A 19,438-nucleotide genomic window follows, 5' to 3' on the forward strand; every position below is an offset into this window, starting at 1 on the left:
AAGGCATCAAACTATTGTCTTTACCAACCCCAAAAACATCAATAACGACCTAAAAATCCGAAAACATTATGAGTTGAAGACTGAAACAATAAAAAAATCTACCCAACAATGTCATGAATCTAACCGCACCTTCAGCACAAAAGAACATACTGCGTCTTGACTCTGTTCATGAGGAGCTCCCACTCACAACATGGATACTCTATCAGCTAATAAAAGCCCCTATGTGTAGAACTCAAATACAATGAAAAGGAATCAAATCATTCCGACTTCTTTTTGTTAGAAAAAATAGATGTTGCAAAGTAGGGTCGTTTGCAACAATGAATTTTTGGATAATACAACTGGGGAATTCAGATGTTTTCACATGGGGTAGTACACATGGGGGGTTTAACCATCAGCAGTACATAATGTAGTGAGACGCAACGTTTTTCCAAGCTAGGTTGGAATATAACCAAAACGCTCTTGACTTGATCAGCACTACAAACGCACCGCTGAAGCCGTTTTCTTTCATTAAAAAAAACAAAAACAAACATTAGATACGAGTACCAGGGAGAATTGAGGTAAGACACAGATTCTGTTGACAAGCAGAAATCAGAACTCATTGGATAAATGTACGGATGGTAATCAATTCACTTTTAGATTTTTGGATCAATCCGGCAGCTGTGGTGAGGTGCTCTGTTCTCGTTTGCAGCAACAATTTGTGGAGAATATGTTACGACTCCAGTGTAACAGCTCTGGCTGCAGTCTTCTGGCGAGCGACAGACGCTAAAGCTAATAAATACATGCCAAACCGAGAGAAGACAAAGTCAAAAGTTACAATATTCACAAGCAGTAGCTACAGTATATCTTCATATCCTAATGTGAAGGTTTGAAACTTTAATTGGTTCTCACAAGAACGGAAGTACGGGAACACTCAACACCCCATCATTCCACAAACTCGGCCTATTAATACCCCCGCCCTGAAATAGACCCGAGCCACAGCACCAGTTTGAGCTCACTTTACTGGGGGGAATAGAAACTCTGTCATTAGGGAGAGAAAAAGCAAGATACAGGAAGTCTTAACATCTGTTCCGCTCCGTGTTAGGGCTGGTAGTCCGTGTCATTGTTTCATGTTGCTCTGTCGCACTGCCTTTTCTCTCTCAAACTGGCGGTGGTCGACGCGCTCCAAGAAGTTCTTCCGCTCCACATACCTAAACACACACACAAACCCACAGGAAGATAACATTAGACCTACTTTTATCCTCACGAACACAGGCACACACTGAAAATACAATTAGGGACAAAGAGCATAAGCATACACGCGCACGCACACACTAAACCACATCTCTTTCCACTTCAGCAGCAGGAAGCGGTTACATGACTTTCCTTCAGTGCGTGCGCAATGTAGTGTGTGTGTGTGTGTGTGTGTGTGTGTGTGTGTGTGTGTAGAATGATTTCAGTCCCTGTTGTCTCTAAGTGTTTTTAAATTAACCTTCTGCTTGGATGGACGTTAGTATGTTATGGTATCCGAGCCTGTGCGTGTGCCTGTGTGCCTGTGTGTGTGTACTATTTCCCTGGGGTAGATAGTCTTCCACTGGCTCCCTCCCTCCCTTCATCCAGACAGGCATGATTCCTGCTCATATGGAACAATGTTTCCCTCCATTTACGCTCACTACTTTCCATCTTCTACTTCATAATTAAAACTCATGTCAGCATTTTGTGATTACTGACTTTAAAAAACTGTAATGGAGGATGAAATCATCACCAATTTGCAACCAGATTGGTTCTCTGGCTCTCTATGCAGCTCGTTTACTGTTGTACAGGTAAATGCTGCTACCCGGCAGGTACAGTAGCTTGCCATCTAGCCCTGTAAGCACTCACACGACGCAACCCATTCATTTTCAATGACACTTTCTGGTGTACACTGTGCAGACATCTTAATAGGGGTGTGACGAGATCCTCAGCTCATTAGACGAGAGGATAAAGGATACAGGATACAGGATACACAATACTGAGTTCACGAAAAACAAGACAAGATTTTAACACTATTTTTAACTTTCAGTATTTTCTTGATTTTGATTTCAGCAGAGAGCAGTGGTGGTGCGCGTGTCTATGCATAGTGCTTGTGTTAGCTGCGATGTAGCCTGAAATGCAGTAAATTTATTTTTTAGATGCGTTTAGAACGTGTGTTTTAGGATTCAGTAAAAGTCTCAACGATCTTGTAGAGTTTCGTCTCTAACAATATATATTTCAGTGAGAAACACTAAATAGTGCCTCCCCCCCAGTGGTCTGACCGTCTCCTACCCCTCTCTGCCCCTGTTGTGGATGGCCAGCTCTTCCGTGATGCCCTCCTCCGATTTAAAAGCGTCCCAGTCCATCTTGGACTTTTCCAGCGTGCTCATCTTCTGTTTCTTTCCCCCGAAGCGACTCAGGATGCTCGACATGCCCACCGGCCTCTTGGCACTGCGAACACAGGAGAAGGAACCTTAAATGACACACTAAAGACAGACACTGCAGTAGCCAAAGCATGTTATGGTGAAGGATACTCCTACTGTTTTACTGTTAGTCTTAACAATTCAGTCACCATGTTATGACCATGTAAATATCACAAAGCAGGACAGGACCATCGACAGTACATCACTGAGTTACACTGTGCGTATGCAGGAGACATATTTAGTATCAACTATCTCTCGAACAAACAACTTTTGTCTTGTAGCCTTGTATGACTGTACGCAGCGGGTAGAGACAGCAAGATGCAAGATCAGGTACCAAGAGTTGATGAGAACTAGCTCAGACCGAAGCCACTCTGCTGAGACTTCCTAAGAACGTCTGAAGTCACAGTGCAGCTGGTATTTTTGGAGTGATTCACAGTCTTCTTGAAGAGAAGGCAGATACTTGCTTGGCTGATACTTAATTTACATAATCATCACACTTTTGTGCTGAGAATTCCAGAAGAAGCTGCGTCAACCACAGCAAATCACTGGAAGATCGCCGACATTACATGCGACCACAGCAAGTTCATGTTCTTGAACGTGAAACTACGACGGCTTCTTCGTATTGGTAGGATTCTAAATTCTCTTTGTTTCTTTAATTTGCCATACAGTCTGGAGAGAGTCAACAAAAACTCATGCACCACTGCAAAAAAAAACAACAACCCAAAAAACATAGCTAGATAGTGGCAAGTTTACGCTGTGCTGACCACTGACAATTACGGCCTACTATCAAAATAGACCGGAGGACAGCTATGATTACAGTCTCATTGCTAGGCAAGAAAAACTGATATCCAGCCAAAAAATTCATCCTGCAGTTAGAAGAAGAAAATGCTCAATCTGGATGGAGAGGTGCGGGTGGGAGGAGAGTTCACTCCACCATCTTGTGCTGAGCTGAAGGGCGACATTATTACTGTAAGTAACAATACTTAGTCTGCTGCCTTTTTCAGCTAGTTTCTTTAAAGGACTATTTCTAAAGCTGCGTGACGTATTCCGGTCATGAAAGTCGTAAATGTTCAAAACAATCTTAATGACATCAGCGCTAATAACTCAAAACAGAGCCTTTATCGACAGTATGTGTGGCTAGGTCTCATGTTGAAATACAGGCAGTAGCCTTTTTAAAAGTGGTGTTTAGATAGAATATTTAGAGCTGTTCCGACCCTGATGACAGCAATCAAATCCCATACAGGGTAAGTACAGCTGTTCAAAAAGAAATAAAAAGATACATACATTTTTGGGACAGATTTGGAGCTGGTTTATCTTAAAATATAGGGAAGACATTCTTTTGTTTTTGTTGACCGATGAAATAAATACTGAATAAGAGCATTGAGTTACAGAAGCAAACGGATCAGAAGCTAGCCCGTCATAAGTTCAGCTCTCTAAAGCTATTTTATCTCGAACTTTCCTCATAACTTCCTTCTGTTACTAATTCACTTCTTCCCCGGAGTTGTTTGTGCTTTGTCGTCTCGCAGGTCTCTGCTGCCGCGGTCCTGCATGACACTCCCTGCTGCTATTATTACTATTACTCATATACAGTATACTACCATTAGTTCTATAAATGATTAAATGTGTAGCCGTAAAAACATTATCAGTAATAGTAACATATAAGTCCTGTTCACATTACTATAGATATTATTATAGTTACTGTTACTTTTGTGGTTTCTTGCATCTCTAGGACTGTCTGTCTGTCTTTGTCTCTCTCTCCATCTGTCTGTCCCTTCGCTCAATTAAATTTTCAGTTGAATTCAGCTTTATTGGCATGAACTTCACAAAGACTATGTTGCCAAATTATAAAAGTTCAATAAAACGTACATTTCATAGGTATAATAAATAAAGAAAACTAATAAATGATATAAAAAATAATTATAATAATAGTAAAAAGGGAGTGTGTGTGTGCGCATGCTTGTGAAAAACAATATTGTCAAAGCAAAGCATCAAAATACCATACAATAAGTCGTTATATACCTTATATACATTATCACTCACGCTGCGTGCGTGTGTGCGTGCGTGCGTGCGTGCGTGCGTGCGTGCGTGCATGCGCATTTCGATCACTCACTGTCTCTCTGGTTGTGGCATGTTAATATATAGTGAGCAGCTAAATGTGCTCCGTCTCCTTCTCCGAAGAGTATTTTTAGTTTAAAGAGCTCATTCAGCTCTTTGAACTCTGGGATAACGGCGTTGAACTTGTTAAAATAAACATTTCTTATGTCATTACACTTTGTTCATTGTAGGAGAAAGTGCCCATCTGTCTCAACCTCACTTGTCCAACAGTGACCACATGTTTTCCACTGTTTTCTTTTGGTTGCCATGTTATTTTGTGTCTTCCTGATTCTATTGCCAGTCTCTTTCTCTTCTCTCTCCTTCTTTTCCTCCCCAGCCAGTCAAGACAGATGTCCGTCCTTCGTAGAACTTGGTCTGTCCGACGTTCCTGCCTGTTATTGGGAAGGATTTTGTTGCCACTATGTGCACAAGATTGTTGTTGTTGTTGTTGGGTCTATGTAAATAATAAATAAGTCATTGACTGTGGCCTTTTCCTACTCTATATGTAAAGTGTCTTGAGAGAACTTCTGTTATGATTTGGCACTATAAATAAAACTGAATTGAATTGAAATGAATCCAATAATCCCTAAATCTGTCATGGAGCATCTCTGTACGCAAATGTTACAAAAACAATTTGGACACTTCCTATCAGGGTTGTCATGGCAAGTCCCACTTTTACCCATCATATCTGTGCTGTGCTTCCACAAAATACAAAAAAATCACATTATGTGACGTTGACTGTGTTTTTTGTAATCTAAATGTGTTCTTTTTAATGACGAGCCGCTCCTCCAAGTTTTGCTCATCACCACCTCGGCCCACCTTAAGGTTGCTCAGCGCTCTGACTGCAGGTTAAAGGTGGCAGCGAAGCCCTATGGCAATAGCAATCTACTTTCCTATGTTTACAGCACTTTACAGCCTGGTACAAAAAATTATTTGGCCTCTATAGCTAATTTCTCCAATCATGACCGGCGTAGGGGGATGAATTTCTATCTAACTCACCCCGTTAAATTATATTAAGGCTCAAAGTTATGCATAATTAGGGGCTGCTTTGAGTGGCAGGCGCATGCCATCGCAGGAGAGTGTAGTCTCCATTCGGCCCGCCTCAGCTCCTGATGGGTGACATAGAGACTACTTCCATATTTTATACCGTCTTTGGTCCACGCGTACGCATATAAAGACGAGCACGCAGCCAATAACTCTGCCGTATGCAAAATATTCAAGACATGCAGGGATACAAAACAAACTGGCCCAGCATCCATCCATCTCCTGAAGCATGTGATTAATGGTTCTGTTTATACGGTGTTCCACTCTATAGAGAGGCTTGCTTTGACAAGCTGCTAATGTAACGTCCCATTTACACAAACACACGCTGACAAACAGGTCTGCCAAACTTGTGAGGGCCCTCATTGACAGAATCCATTTAAAATCCCTAAAACTAAAGCATCACAACTAAATACTTATAATCCTAACCCTATTCTAACCCGCAACTTAAAAACAAGCCTCAACCTCTTAACAGTCTTTTGATGTAGTGAGGATGGCTCTCATGAAATTGGTCCACACAAAGATAGCAATAAAAGCCTTCACACACACACACGACCATCCATCCAGGATGGACAAGAGTGAATGCACTGAGTCAGGTGGGCTAATTTAGAACGCTCACTGCCCTTTCACATACGGGACTGATTTAATGAGATGGGGTTCAAAGGTCAAAACAATGAGGAACAGGTCTGTTTAGCACTTCAGTGCCATCTTCCAATGATCTCATTTTCTTTTTCAGCTCGCCTATCATCACACTTTCTCGTATCACCCCTGGTCTCTCACATCACCAGCCTTATTATGGTATACATCCTGTGGTATACATGAGTTACTAAGTTCTTAAGTAGAGTGATTTACACAGTATGAAAAGAGTCTAGAAAAAAGCTATTAATCATTTTGTGAAAGCATAATGATGTTCCACTGGAGACCACAGAAGAGCGAGCTTTTCATTTACAGCTGCATGACTGGACACAGACGTTGTTAATTATTGTGAACCGCTTAAACACCAGTCATTTGAGTTATTCCACAATGACATGCAGCCATGAGAACCTCGCAGCAATGGACTCAAATTGCAGTGTGTTGATGTTTGGTTTGTTCATGCAGTAAAGCTCAACAAAAGGCAAAAAATTCCAAAGTGGATTCATACTGAGGTTGTCATGAAATCAGATATGTAAGCGTTTTTACAACACAAGCATTAAAAAAACCAAAATAACACACTATGGCAAAATGGGAAAAAAAGTTATTAAATTATTATTATTATTGTTATTATTATTAACAAAGTTACTTAACACATACAAACACAGAGTTGATTTTCTTCCATTGTTTCATCTGTGCAGCCTTGGGTTGAAATTCTGATTGTGGATCTGCTCTTTTTTATAGTTTCGGTACTTCTGATGCTATCAATAGTTATGATATTTTGAAGCATGGCTGTGTGAGGAACTCATTAGTCAGCGTATTTGGCCGGCACGCCACCAGTTTGGAGAAGCAGGCAGGACTGCCGAAACAGCTGAAGCACAACTTTGCTATGCGCTGCATTACGCCGCAGATCAGCTGTTTGGGTCAGACTTTCAGCGGTTAATGGATTACACTAACAATGGCATGCAGTTCCTTGTGAATTCGGAATGGCATGCAGTTCCTTGTGAATTCCGAATAAATGTGTGCTTAGTGGTAGATCTTGCTAGGTGTTTAAAATAAGTTTATCTGCTGCCCCGATTCAGAGCAGTATATTGCTTAGCTTCCATGCCGGTACTCCTGCATGCTTCTCCAAACGTAAAGCATGCCGCCTGCCATCTACTGTAGGTAACACACTGACTGATACAACTGCCCTTGAGCTGGCCTCAACTTTGAACAGCGACTTGGCGGGACTGTAGCTGGCCACACTTGGCTGTTTGGACCATTTGTGGCTCGTAATGTGAGTGTCTGTGTCAATGGATGAATGTGAAAAGTAGTGTAAAAGCTCCTGGAGTGGTCAGAAGAGTGCAAAGGTGCTATATAAGTTAGTAAAAGTCCTTTCAAAATATCCCATCCATCTTTTCATCTAACTCTGTTCTGTACAGTATCTATCCTAGGTGTTTCAGCACACACAGCCAGGCCAGCTGCTGGAGTGCTCCAGCTTCAAGTGTGTATGTGTGTGTGTGTGTGTGTGTGTGTGTGTGTGTGTGTTTGTGTGTGTGTGTGTGTGAGAGAGTGTGTGTCCAAACCCGTGTCATTGTGCAGGCTGTGACTTCCTTCCCGTCCATGAATAGACCAATAACTCCATTGCAGCTGCATCTTTTCATCTGTACTATTCATATATTGACACATTTCAATTTCTTATAACTATGAAGTTTGCCATCTTGTTTGTCATTCTTATCTATGTATCTGTATTCCTCATGGAACACGCATTACTAAACATCCAGCAGCAAAGCCAACCTGCACCAAACTGCACTGTAAATGTATTACCGACAAACTGACGCCTTCAGTAAAACTAACATTATCATTCATTGGAGTGAAATCTTGTGTAATGTCATAAATATTTGATTGAAATATTTGTATTAGAAAAACTAAATGTGTGTTTAGTGGTAGACCCTGCTGTATTTCAGGAACTGTACCGAAGAAAGAACCGTTTTGTACTGAGCCTCAAACTGGTTGTCTATACTAAGGTACTGGGCATACTCGTACCCCTGGGGGTACTTTGGAGTAGTGCAGGGGGTACATGAGATTAAAAAAATCATTTAAATTATTAATTAAAAATAATATTACTCATGCATGATTCCTAATTCCCCTTTTTATATTCCGCATTCCTGTTTCAACTGCTGTAAAGTTTCGCAACGAAAAACAATCAGGATTTGTGGTCGAAACGTAGAAAGTGCTTTTGCATTTTAAAGCCTTTATAAAGGCTTTTTTTCAGGCTTTATAAAGGCTTTTTTTTTCATTGTCAGGGGGTACCTGGCTGAAACAAAATATTCCAAAGGGGTTACATTATTGAAAAAGTTTGAGAACCACTGGTCTATACTATCTACTGATGGACATTTTGACTTGTTACTTTCTGAACACTGCACAACCAAACAAGGTAAAAACAAAGTCAATTTCATATTTACTTCTCCCCATGCAGTTAGGACCAAACATGATGTTTAATGAGTGGTCCATATTTTGGAAATATGGTAATTCACTTGCTTCAGTGAGATGAAGCGTATGGATTTCTGTCTCATGTCAGTGAATTAAGTTTGGGAGGGTGGAGTCAGGACGTGGTTAGCCTAGCTTAGCATAAAGACTGGAAGTAGGGGGAAACAGGTGTATTTTTGAACTCTGTGCCCTGCCAGGCTGGCTGTTTCCCATATTTCCAGTCTTTATGCTAAGCTAGGCTAATAAAAAAAATGCAGTTCTTGTTCCGAAATCTCCGACTCTCAAACGTTTTTGATCCCAAATCACCACATGGATTTTTCTATGGTTTTCCTCAAGGTCTGGGTGTCTTAATGTGGTATTTTGACCATTTTTTTTAATTCTTGCATAGTAAAAATGGTTACTGCAACAACTTATGAGACATAAGTGAGCATGGGAATGGCAGCTATATATTTACTATTATGTACTGCTGATTTCCTATCTACCCCTGGAAATCCACTGTCTCCCACCATCAACACTCTTAGAAAAAGGGGTGGCCGTGGAAGGGGTTAATTTTACTACTGCTGCGACGTTATATAACAACGTCCCCTCGATCTGCAACAAACAAACAACTTCATAAGATCTATCTGAGTGTGCGCACAAGCAAGATTAACGAGGGAGTGGTGCTGATGGCTCTTTCCTGTCCTGCTGGGACACACACACACACACACACACACACACACACACACACACACACACACACACACACACACACACACACACACACACACACACACACACACACACACACACACACACACACACACACACACACACACACACACACACACACACACACACACACACACACACACACACACACACACACACACACACACACACACACACACACACACACACGAGATAAGTAGGAAATAGCTTGTGGACACACTGTACTTCCTGTCTGTTGGAAGATGATTTCCTGTTTCCTGTCTAGGGTTTTGAGGGGGGGCTGGGGGAAGGGGTGCACATCCCCAAATTATTTGAGTTGCCATGGTATTTAAAGCACACACATAGTGGATGATGAATAAATAAAGTACGTATAATTTCAATGAGTCTACTCTACAGAATTCTTAATATCCACATCTCTACACATCTTCTCTGTAAAGTCACTACCAGTGCAACTTCAAATGTGGTGACTGAGGCAACCCTGGCGCTCCTTTGTTGCAGCATCTATATGATTCAAATCAAATGAGTATATGTTGGTGTGGTGGCTGAGCGTTATGTGTAAAGGTGTGTGCGTACCTGGGGCCGGGAAGAGACGGTTGATTGGGTGATGAGGCCTCCTTCTCGTTTCCATTCTCCTCTTCAGTGTTCTGGCTCTTCAGATAACTCTTGGCTTCTTTGGAGTCTGCCGATACCACTTTATTCACCCTGACAGTGGGGGACAGACACACAATGTGCTCAACAAGATGGATAGGAGTTGCTACAGTATACAGTAAGTCTAAGGATCAGTTTGAAACGGATTGTATATGGTGGTGATTCAAGCCTTTTCACCACAGGGAAACTAAAAAGGTCAGAAAAGGGACGTTTTTAAGGGTGCCACGACACAAGCCCGAGATAGACCTACTACTGAGTGGGGGCAATGTCTGACCCAATACTAAGCAGACTATGGTGACATAACTGCAAATAAAGGTAGGTGCCCAGAGCTGCGTTTTTACATGCGAGGGGTCACCCCGCTTCCGAGCATCGCACGCTTGTTGGGCTTGTCTCTAGCAGTTATCAGTTCCTCCCATAGACTGTATATATTAATATATACTGTTTCTACTCAACGCGACAGACTTGCAAGGCTGCTCACATAGTCAGTGAATGGGAAGCGGGCAAATGATAGTCGTTTTGGACACGTACCAACTCGCACTGACCCCCCTGCTCCCCCTCAAACAAGTGTGTGTCGCAAGACTCAACTAATATCTGTGTTGGAGAGCCTTCTTAAAGTCTCCGTGTTCAGCTCTCAGTTCTTTTGTAGCTTCTAGCGGAATCTCGGTGGTTTGACGTTTAGTTTCTATTCAGTGTCCCTGCTTGAACTCTCAGATATCTAACAAAAAAGACCTCCTCCTCCTCTAAATCACAGTAGGTACGTTTGAGTATTAGATTCCTCACTGTTACACATTTTCAATGTTTTTTTCCAGTTTTTCTTCAATTTGAGTATCACATTTTGCTCGAAATTACACATGTATGTTCACAAATGTAAGTCAAAATAAATGAAAAAGCATATCCCTTCCATTCTCTATCAGTGGAAGTCCATTTTGATATTTCTGTGCAGATTCTTTGGCTGATTTTCCTCAAGGGTTCATTTAACCTTAGTCTTCCTCATTATGAGCAATGAAAAGACATATGTTAAGGGATGCATAACACTGCTGGATAGGCCTGGAAGATATTGTTATAATGGTTTTATTATACCAACTAAACTAGTTACATAATATATATGTAACTATATGTTTTATATTATTTATTATAGTTTATATATGACAGTCTGACAAGGGACTGCAGGTGACAATTTGTTCATCGTGGTTAACTGTGGCACATTAACATTCAATGTTTGCTCATGTGCCCTTTCCTTACCAAATTAATGAATACAAATACACAGAAATGGCAACCTTTTATCCTGAAGCCACGGTAAAAAACTGTGACCCATCAACTCTGCTGCTGAGCCCATTCTACATCTATGTGAACTACATCTTCTACATCTCTTACATCTACATGTGTTAAAAAGTCAATAATAAAGCAGGCTGTCGGTTCGCCTCTCCCATTACACGCATGCTATACGGTATAAGAGGACACGCACGGTAAGAGATGCACGTGTGTCTCTGTCTCACTATGGGGTTACATAGAGAGGCTATATGGGGAACAACCACTGCACCCTCTGGGAACATCAGCACTGCACAGACGCCACAACCACTTGCATCCATCATGGTGGCACTGAAAGGCTTTCCCTGTTACGTATGCTAATTATATGCAGCCATAATTACACAGAGAACACAGTGCGGGCGAGTCCTATCTCTGGCAAGAGAAAGATATGGGAGTCCCGGTGAATAAGCTGCAAAGACACGAGCGGCAGCAGCGGTCTCGGGTGGTGGATGTCTGGATACTCCCGATTCAAATATTGTGGTGTTTGGAGCCGATGGCAGATTTCAGTGAAAAATCAATTTTAGGACAAAAACTGTCTGCAATGAACGTCCACGACACACGTTTAAGCCTGCAGCATTTATTGTGGCTCTGGGGACGGGTTACAACCATCATCTATGTAGTAATCTTATGCTGCTGTAATTACAGAGCACACAGCCTCATGCATAATCAATCTGATGAATTAGAGCCAGAATCATATCTGGTTTCTGAGTAAAGACCGCTGAGACGTAAACATTTAGGATGGGACATTACTTGCTCCACATAACTAGCATCCTTTCAGGCTGCAGGGGTGTGGCTGTCTCTGTGATATACAGCATGTTCATCGTACACTCTAATAGCACTGTTTTTATGGGAACGCCATGTTTGTGCGGCGATAATTGAAGAAATGTTATCATGATAATTACTTGGGTTCTGCAGAGACATGACTGCTGCATGTAATTAAAGTTATCACTGCTCACATTAAAGGGTCCATTGTAAAGGTCGGGTTCAAACACGCTGTTGAGGCTGATTTTAAATATGTGTCGCAGTCTTCAGTAACTACATCTGAAAATGTTCCTAACACCCTAAGAACAGACAGCAAGAACAAAGGATGGAAGGAAGTAAAGATAGGAAGGATGGATGGAGGAAGTCAAAATTGGAAGGATGGATGGAGAACAGACAGCAAGAACAAAGGATGGAAGCAAGTAAAGATAGGAAGGGAGGAGGGGGGGAAGGAAGGAAGGAAGGAAGAAAGGAAGGAAGGAAGGAAGGAAGGGAGGAAGGAAGTAAAGAAAGGAAGGATGGATGGATGGATGGAGGAAGGATGGAAGGAAGGAAAGAAGGAAGGAAGTAAAGATTGGAAGGATGGTTGGATTGAGGAAGGAAGGTAGGAAGGAAGGAAGGAAGAAAGGGAGGAAGGAAGAAAGAAAGGGAGGAAGGAAGGAAGTAAAGATAGGAAGGATGGATGGATGGAGGAAGGATGGAAGGGAGGAAGGGAGGGAGAAAGGAAGGAAGTAAAGATAGGAAGGATGGAAGGATGGACGGATAGATGGAGGAAGGACATACATGGGGAACAGAGGCACAGCAGCTTGCAGCTACTACACAGGCTCTGTCAGTGTGCGTGGCTGCAGCCAGCTTCACTGGGTGCACATTGAGTTTTAAAACAGTTGTTTCTGCAGGTTTGGAATCTGTGCTGCCTCACAGTGCCCCCTGACACAATGAGTGATGTATTTGTTAACAGTTTTTTCTCAGTTCTATATAGTTTTTACCTGTTGAAAGGCCGTATTGAGCGAAAACATAGATGTGCAGTGATCGTGTGGGTAGGCAGGGCTTCCTTAACCCATGTAGCAGCTAACGGATGCGCTCCACTGCGGGCATCCTGTGTCCTGCCATGTATGCAGCCGATGTATTTTTGCCGTGACACGTCAACATCACTTACATATGTGCAACTGATTCAACTGACAAAGAACCAGATAAACCTGAACGAAAAACTAAAAGGAAATTTGGACATTTTGCGGTCTTCTATGTCACATATTCATTAATAGGCTGTCGTATGACTGCATGGTATCTTAATTACTCAAAATATAAAATAAAATGTCAAGAAGCTGATGCCAGGTTGCCAACCGTTGTACCAATCTTACAAGTTAGTGTTGAGCCCTGTTCATCTAATGATTCTGGGGCAGTTATGATCCATATTGATGCCCTTTGATGGAATGACCGTGTTAAGTGGTTACATAACTGTGCAAACACACGCTTTTAGAGAGCCATGTACAACTAAATTGATATCTGTCTTAAGCCCAGCAACAACTTATCCAGACTGCATTTAAGTGTGTGTGGCACCACCTACTGGTCAATGTGAAAACAGGTTGTCAACATCATTTAAACACTGTAGAATCATTTTGATGTTTTGGCTATGGTGATCACACTGAGATATTTTATTAACAGAATGTCAGGAACTCTTATTTACTATAAAGTTTAACTCATTTATTTACCACATTTATCAGCTAGAGTCAACTTAACTGTGCGCTGGAAAGCTCCAATTTTATCTTTACTTCGGGTCTCAATTTCAGTTCTAAAAAGGAAAATCAATCGCAATTGGCTTTCAGCTTCAATTACCAATATCAAAAGCAGGAGTGGCAATTTATATAAATTATTTAAATTAAATTTAAATAGGGCCATAGCGTGGTACATTCACAAGAAAAGGATGGAGGGTATATTATACGTAATACCATTATAAACATGTAAATGAAAGTTGTAAGGGCATAAAGCTAATAAACTGAATCTAAACAAGAATTGATGGTCCAATGATGGCATAGCAGTTGAAATCAAATAATTGAATCAAATGGTGAACTAATGATCTTATCTAAAGGTCGAATCGAATTGTGGATTTGTAAAATCTTGACACTGCTTTTACCAAATGAAATTCTTTGGTACATCTTTGTGGCCCTTGTGTTTCCCTTCTTCCAAAAAAACTCTCTCTTAGGAATCTTTCTACGGTCAGAATGTCTCAAAAATGTTGACGATGGCTCGGAGGCATACCTAACTTCTTCTCCAGCGAAGTCGAACACTTTAGTGATGGTGACGTTAGCAGATTCTGTTGCTTTTGTTTCTGTACTCGATGGAGCCTCCTTCGATACTGAGGAGTCATCCTGAGGATAAAAACAAAAGAATCAGTCTAAGGGAGAGACAAGGAAGACGAGCACACGCAGAAGACGCTGTAGGTTTGAGAATTCATGCTTTATATGCTATATTAGCAATGCTCTTGATACATTGGATGTTGTATCCCAAGTGAGAGGAACAGTGGTAAAAAAAACGCCTCTGGCCCCCTTTACGGGTTCATTGCCTGAAATTACCATTAATAAGTTTGGTTTAGAATTTGGTACCCCTTAGCGTTTACGTTTTATAGTACCACCTCTGTTGTACGTTAATGTTTAAAACATATTTACCTTCTGTTTGATATCTGATTGAGAGGCAGGAGTCTCTTTGGGTCTGGATCCAACGTCGGACAGGAAACTCGCCCAGAGGTCATCAGATTTTTTCTTCTGTTTTACCTCCTCCTCCTCCCGCACCTCAGTTCGTTTTTCCACCTCCTCCTGTGGCGGATGCACCTCTTCTGCTCCATCTCCGTCCTTCTCTTCCTCTTCTACTTTCAGCACTCCTTTCTTCCTCTTCCTGTAGTTTTTTTTTTTCAAGGATACCAGGGAATAAATCTTCTTTTGTTAAGAAATAAGACTTGTGAGCCTAAAAAGTTGTTCAGGAGGCAATGTGTAAAATGTATTGGATTAGGTACGATATTAATAAAAAACAAAACTGAAATCAGGCATGGTGCCTAAGCACTTAAAGCCCTGTATGGTATTAAGATTAGATTTTTCTTGTGTGTGTCTGATTAAGGACTAGGGCTGCAACAAATAATCATTTTCATTGTCGATTCATCTGTCGATTATATTCTTCATTGATCGATTTGTTGTTTGGTTTATAAAATGTCCGTAAATGGCGATAAATGGCGATCAGTGTTTCCCAAAGCTCAAGATGACGTCCTCCAATGTTTTGTTTTGTCCAAAACTTAAAGATAGTAGACTTACAGTCATAGAGGTGTAAAGAAATCCAAAGACTGTTACATTTAAGAAGCTGGAATTAAGAAATTTCTGATTATTTTTTTTACTCTGATCGATTCATCCATTAATATTTCAGCTCTAAAATGCACTGAAACATATGCTATTGAAGTTAACCGGATAGAAATAGTGGTTATTTCTGGTCAAGAATTTAGGAAAAGTCCCTGAATGAAATGCTGATAAAATGCTTTTTATTAGAGCCAGACCGATCGGTTGGCCGATATAGGTCTTTCACATATTAGGGCGCACTCACACTGTCCATCCATACCGTGCCCAAACAGGTTTCACGGCTAAAGTCTAGTTCGTTTGACCAGTGTGAGTGCAACCGCTCCACGCCTAACTGCGGTACTCTTGCCGGCCAAGGCCCGTTTGGGAGAGGTGGGCTTTTGATACGAGCGTGCACACGTGTACGAGCATGAGCAAGAGGCCTACAGCGGTAGGCTTCACGTTGGTGTGATGCGGAGGTGGAGTGTTTACTGCAGATTTGGTCAGATGAAAATATTCAAAAACAGTCGACAAGACGCACAAAAACTCTGAGGTCTGTGGAAAGATTTATAAACAAAGCGACGCATCGCAATGACGTTAATCAATTTGTGCGACTTTTTACAGTGTGATGACGTAGGCAGCAAGAAGCATTCGCCGAGGCCCAGGTAGTGCGAGTACAAACGGGCCTGGGCTGCGGGGGGGAGAGGGAGGGTGGTGAAGTACCCCAAAGCACGGGGCACGGTACAGTGTGAGTGCGCCCTTAGTATTTTTTGGTATCAACTATTATGTTTCCAGTATCCGATATGTGCTGGTACGAAAACTTTTTTTTACAGAACATATAATGCAGGGAAATGATCAATAGTGTCCCACTACAGAGGTCCAGGCTTTGGCCCCCTCCAGCGCTGGGACCCATCTCCAGCGGCAGCAGCAATAGTGGAAAATAGGGATCTCTCAATCAAAACATGACACCGCCGTAAAGTAAACGCGTGGCATCATAGGAGCTGTAGTCTTTATTGCAGATGAAAATCTGAGAAATAATGTTTATGGACAAATACGTATTAAAGTTTTATTCCCATTATGTTTCCTTACTTTATTTCATTTCATTCTAGTTAAATAACTGTAATGTTTTCTCTTTGTAGCGGTAACCAGTGATTACATGGGGGAAGTAGCAAGATAACCAACAGTCATTGTAAAATGTAAAAATGTAAAGCTTCATCCACAGACTCTGGTTACAGCGTAGAAAGAACTACACTGTAACCAAAGCACCAGATAAAAGACAACTTATATTCAATCAAGCCTCTCACCTCATACCGATGTCCTTTTTCTTCCTCTTCTTCTTGCTGACATCGTCAGGATGTGGCACAATGTCCCCCTCATGTAGAGGGTCTTCCTTTTCACACTCATTAATGTCATCCTCGCTGAGGTTATCATCTGAGGAGGAAGACAACGGGAAGTGGCGGGAATAAGAAGAATAAGATGTGAATAATAAATCGAGATCAACAGACAGGTCCAGGTGATAAACTCATAGTATACTCTTGTGAAATGTGGCTTTATTGTGATGGTATGATTAATTAGGTTATTGTTTTACACATTTCTGTCATCCAAATGAATGAGCACCCTGTAATAAAATTGTATAAAGTTGGATCTCATGCAATGTAGTGGGACACAGTTCATTTACTTCCAATAAACAGTTGGATTACTTGAGATTTTGGATGCATACCATACAACAGTGGACATGTCTGTGTTTACATTTTAGAACTAAGGTCATAATTAGTAATGTGAGTTATATTAATTATAATTAATATGAATTATAATGCAGTATAATGCATTATTTTAGAAATGTTTGTGAATAAGGTGGTACATCTCTCAATACAATGCAGCCCGGTACAACACCACCTTTAACTATGACCTCAGTCATAACTATATAATTGAATTTAGTAATTTGGTAAATGTAGATAATTGATAGCAAAGCTGTACTGAATTGCAACTGTTGTTGATTGGAGAGGTGTGCCTAATGAAGTGGCCATTGCCAGTGTAATCATATATGTGTATTTACATATATTCACACACATCATACATCTAGTTCATCACAATGGCCAAATATAAATCCGTCAGTGATCGAAATTTGACCACTGTATGAATCTGACCAGATGTGTTTGGTGGCGAATTCCATGCACATTTACCATAACTTATAGCGGAGTTACACATAAGGTTACCCGCCGCACATCAGAGTGAAACAGCCAAAGACACTGAAAGCATGCTGCAATAAACGCTGCTCAATGAATCAAACACAAGCCGGAATGATCGGCACACTCATTAGTTTGCACTGGCTCTTAAAGTCGCGAGCATGGAGGTGTGTACATTTGCTGAGAGGCAATTCACACACAAATGTGCGTTTTCTTAACGGACTTCGGCACGTACGGGGTTACCATAAAGAATGGGCATTTTAAACTGGTTTATTATGTCTAATGCGTACTTTAAGTGGGTGAGTTAATGTTAGGCAGATGTAATGTGAAACATGCATTAAAGCTCGAGCACTTAAACCCACGAGACCCACCCACGCGATATTTCTAGGCTACAACTCTTCACCGCTGCATTCAACAACACAACACGATATCCGCCCTCACCTGACGGGACGTAGTCTGCGTCTTCATTTGACGAGTATCCATCAGAGTCGTAGTCAGAATAGGTCATCATTTTGGAGGGAAAGCCTCAGACTATTAACGTTGGTAACGTGAAATGAAAAAGGGCAACAATGTGCCAGTGTGCGTCCCTCTAACGTTAGCTTATTTATTGCTTACACGTTCCAAACGTGCCCCTATCTAGCTTCATGTGCCTCCTCACTAACCAACATACAGCTTAAAATGTTGCTATTTCAATTCTGTAATAGATACAGATACATTCAGTGTGCGAAATGTATGAAACGGGAGACTATTGTAGTGTTTCTGGAAACGAACACTGTGATGTGACGTCCTGTGGCGGCGACGGCAAGCTTAAAGGTCCAAATTGCTTCTCTGCCGTAGTGCGCCAATCTTCTTCTGTGGTGACCACCAAGTTAAAATGCACCAGCGCCACCTAAATGACCGGAGGGTATGTGTATCGGGGAATTCATAAACCAAAGTCAGCAAGTGTGATAGTTTAATACTGGGAAATGTATTATTCAAACTTTAAACTAGGAATCTTATTGATATTTGATATGATATTTCCTCCCACCTCTTTATTATAGTACAAGTAAGAATAACAGTAGCGTACAATCATTTTTTGATTTAAAGAACAAACAAATTGATGCATTGTTTTAACTTTTTTGTGAATGCACTGAATAATATAGGGAAGACAAAGAAATGTAATGAAACTGATGTATGCCCCAAATAACAATTACAATTTTAATCAGTATGGTCGCGAGTACAAGCGGCCAAAATGGGTTTTCTCAGGAGGGTGGCTGGAGTCTCCCTTAGAGAGAGGGTGAGAAGTTCAGCATCCCTGAGGAACTCGGAGTAGAGCCGCTGCTGCTTAGCGTTGAAAGGAGCCAGTTGAGGTGGTTCAGGATCATCTAGTAAGGATGCCCCCTGGGCGCCTCCCTAGGGAGGTGTTCCAGGCACGTCCAGCTGGGAGGAGGCCTCGGGGAAGACCCAGGACCAGGTGGAGAGATTATATCTCCACACTGGCCTGGGAACGCCTCGGGATCCCCCAGTTAGAGCTGGTTAATGTGGCCCGGGAAAGGGAAGTTTGGGGTCCCCTGCTAAAGCTGCTGCCCCCGCGACCCGACCCCGGATAAGCGGATGAAGATGAAATGAGAGATGAGATGGTCGGTGATTAAAGCACAAATGATATTACTTTTTTGGTCACAAAAGAGCAGTACTAAATAAATAGTTTCAGGGGATCAAAAGGCATAATTTATGCCAAAAACTGAATATGATTTTCTTTTTAAATAGACCTTAGCAAGCCAGATATTCTCCACCTTCATTGTCTGTGGTCACAGACATGTCACACTGCACATGTTAGAATGGACAGGTAGTGTTGTGGAAATAGATTCTTCAATAAAGATCAACAAACAGG

General features: G+C 41.5%; 1 protein-coding gene across 1 annotated transcript; it reads right to left on the reverse strand.

The window, feature by feature from the left end:
• Nucleotides 1-464: 464 nt before the first annotated feature.
• On the reverse strand, nucleotides 465-18,283 carry cfdp1 (craniofacial development protein 1). Its single transcript, XM_083917149.1, has 7 exons — nucleotides 18,010-18,283; nucleotides 16,687-16,813; nucleotides 14,732-14,957; nucleotides 14,325-14,434; nucleotides 9,927-10,055; nucleotides 2,281-2,439; nucleotides 465-1,187 (listed from the first exon to the last, which is right to left on the reverse strand). Exons 1-7 carry the CDS (start codon nucleotides 18,077-18,079, stop codon nucleotides 1,097-1,099), a joined length of 912 nt encoding a protein of 303 aa, XP_083773275.1. The 5' UTR covers nucleotides 18,080-18,283; the 3' UTR covers nucleotides 465-1,096.
• Nucleotides 18,284-19,438: the final 1,155 nt, after the last annotated feature.

The sequence above is a fragment of the Echiichthys vipera genome (assembly GCF_963691815.1).
Source record: "Echiichthys vipera genome assembly, chromosome: 7".
NCBI classification, from domain to species: Eukaryota; Metazoa; Chordata; class Actinopteri; order Perciformes; family Trachinidae; genus Echiichthys; species Echiichthys vipera.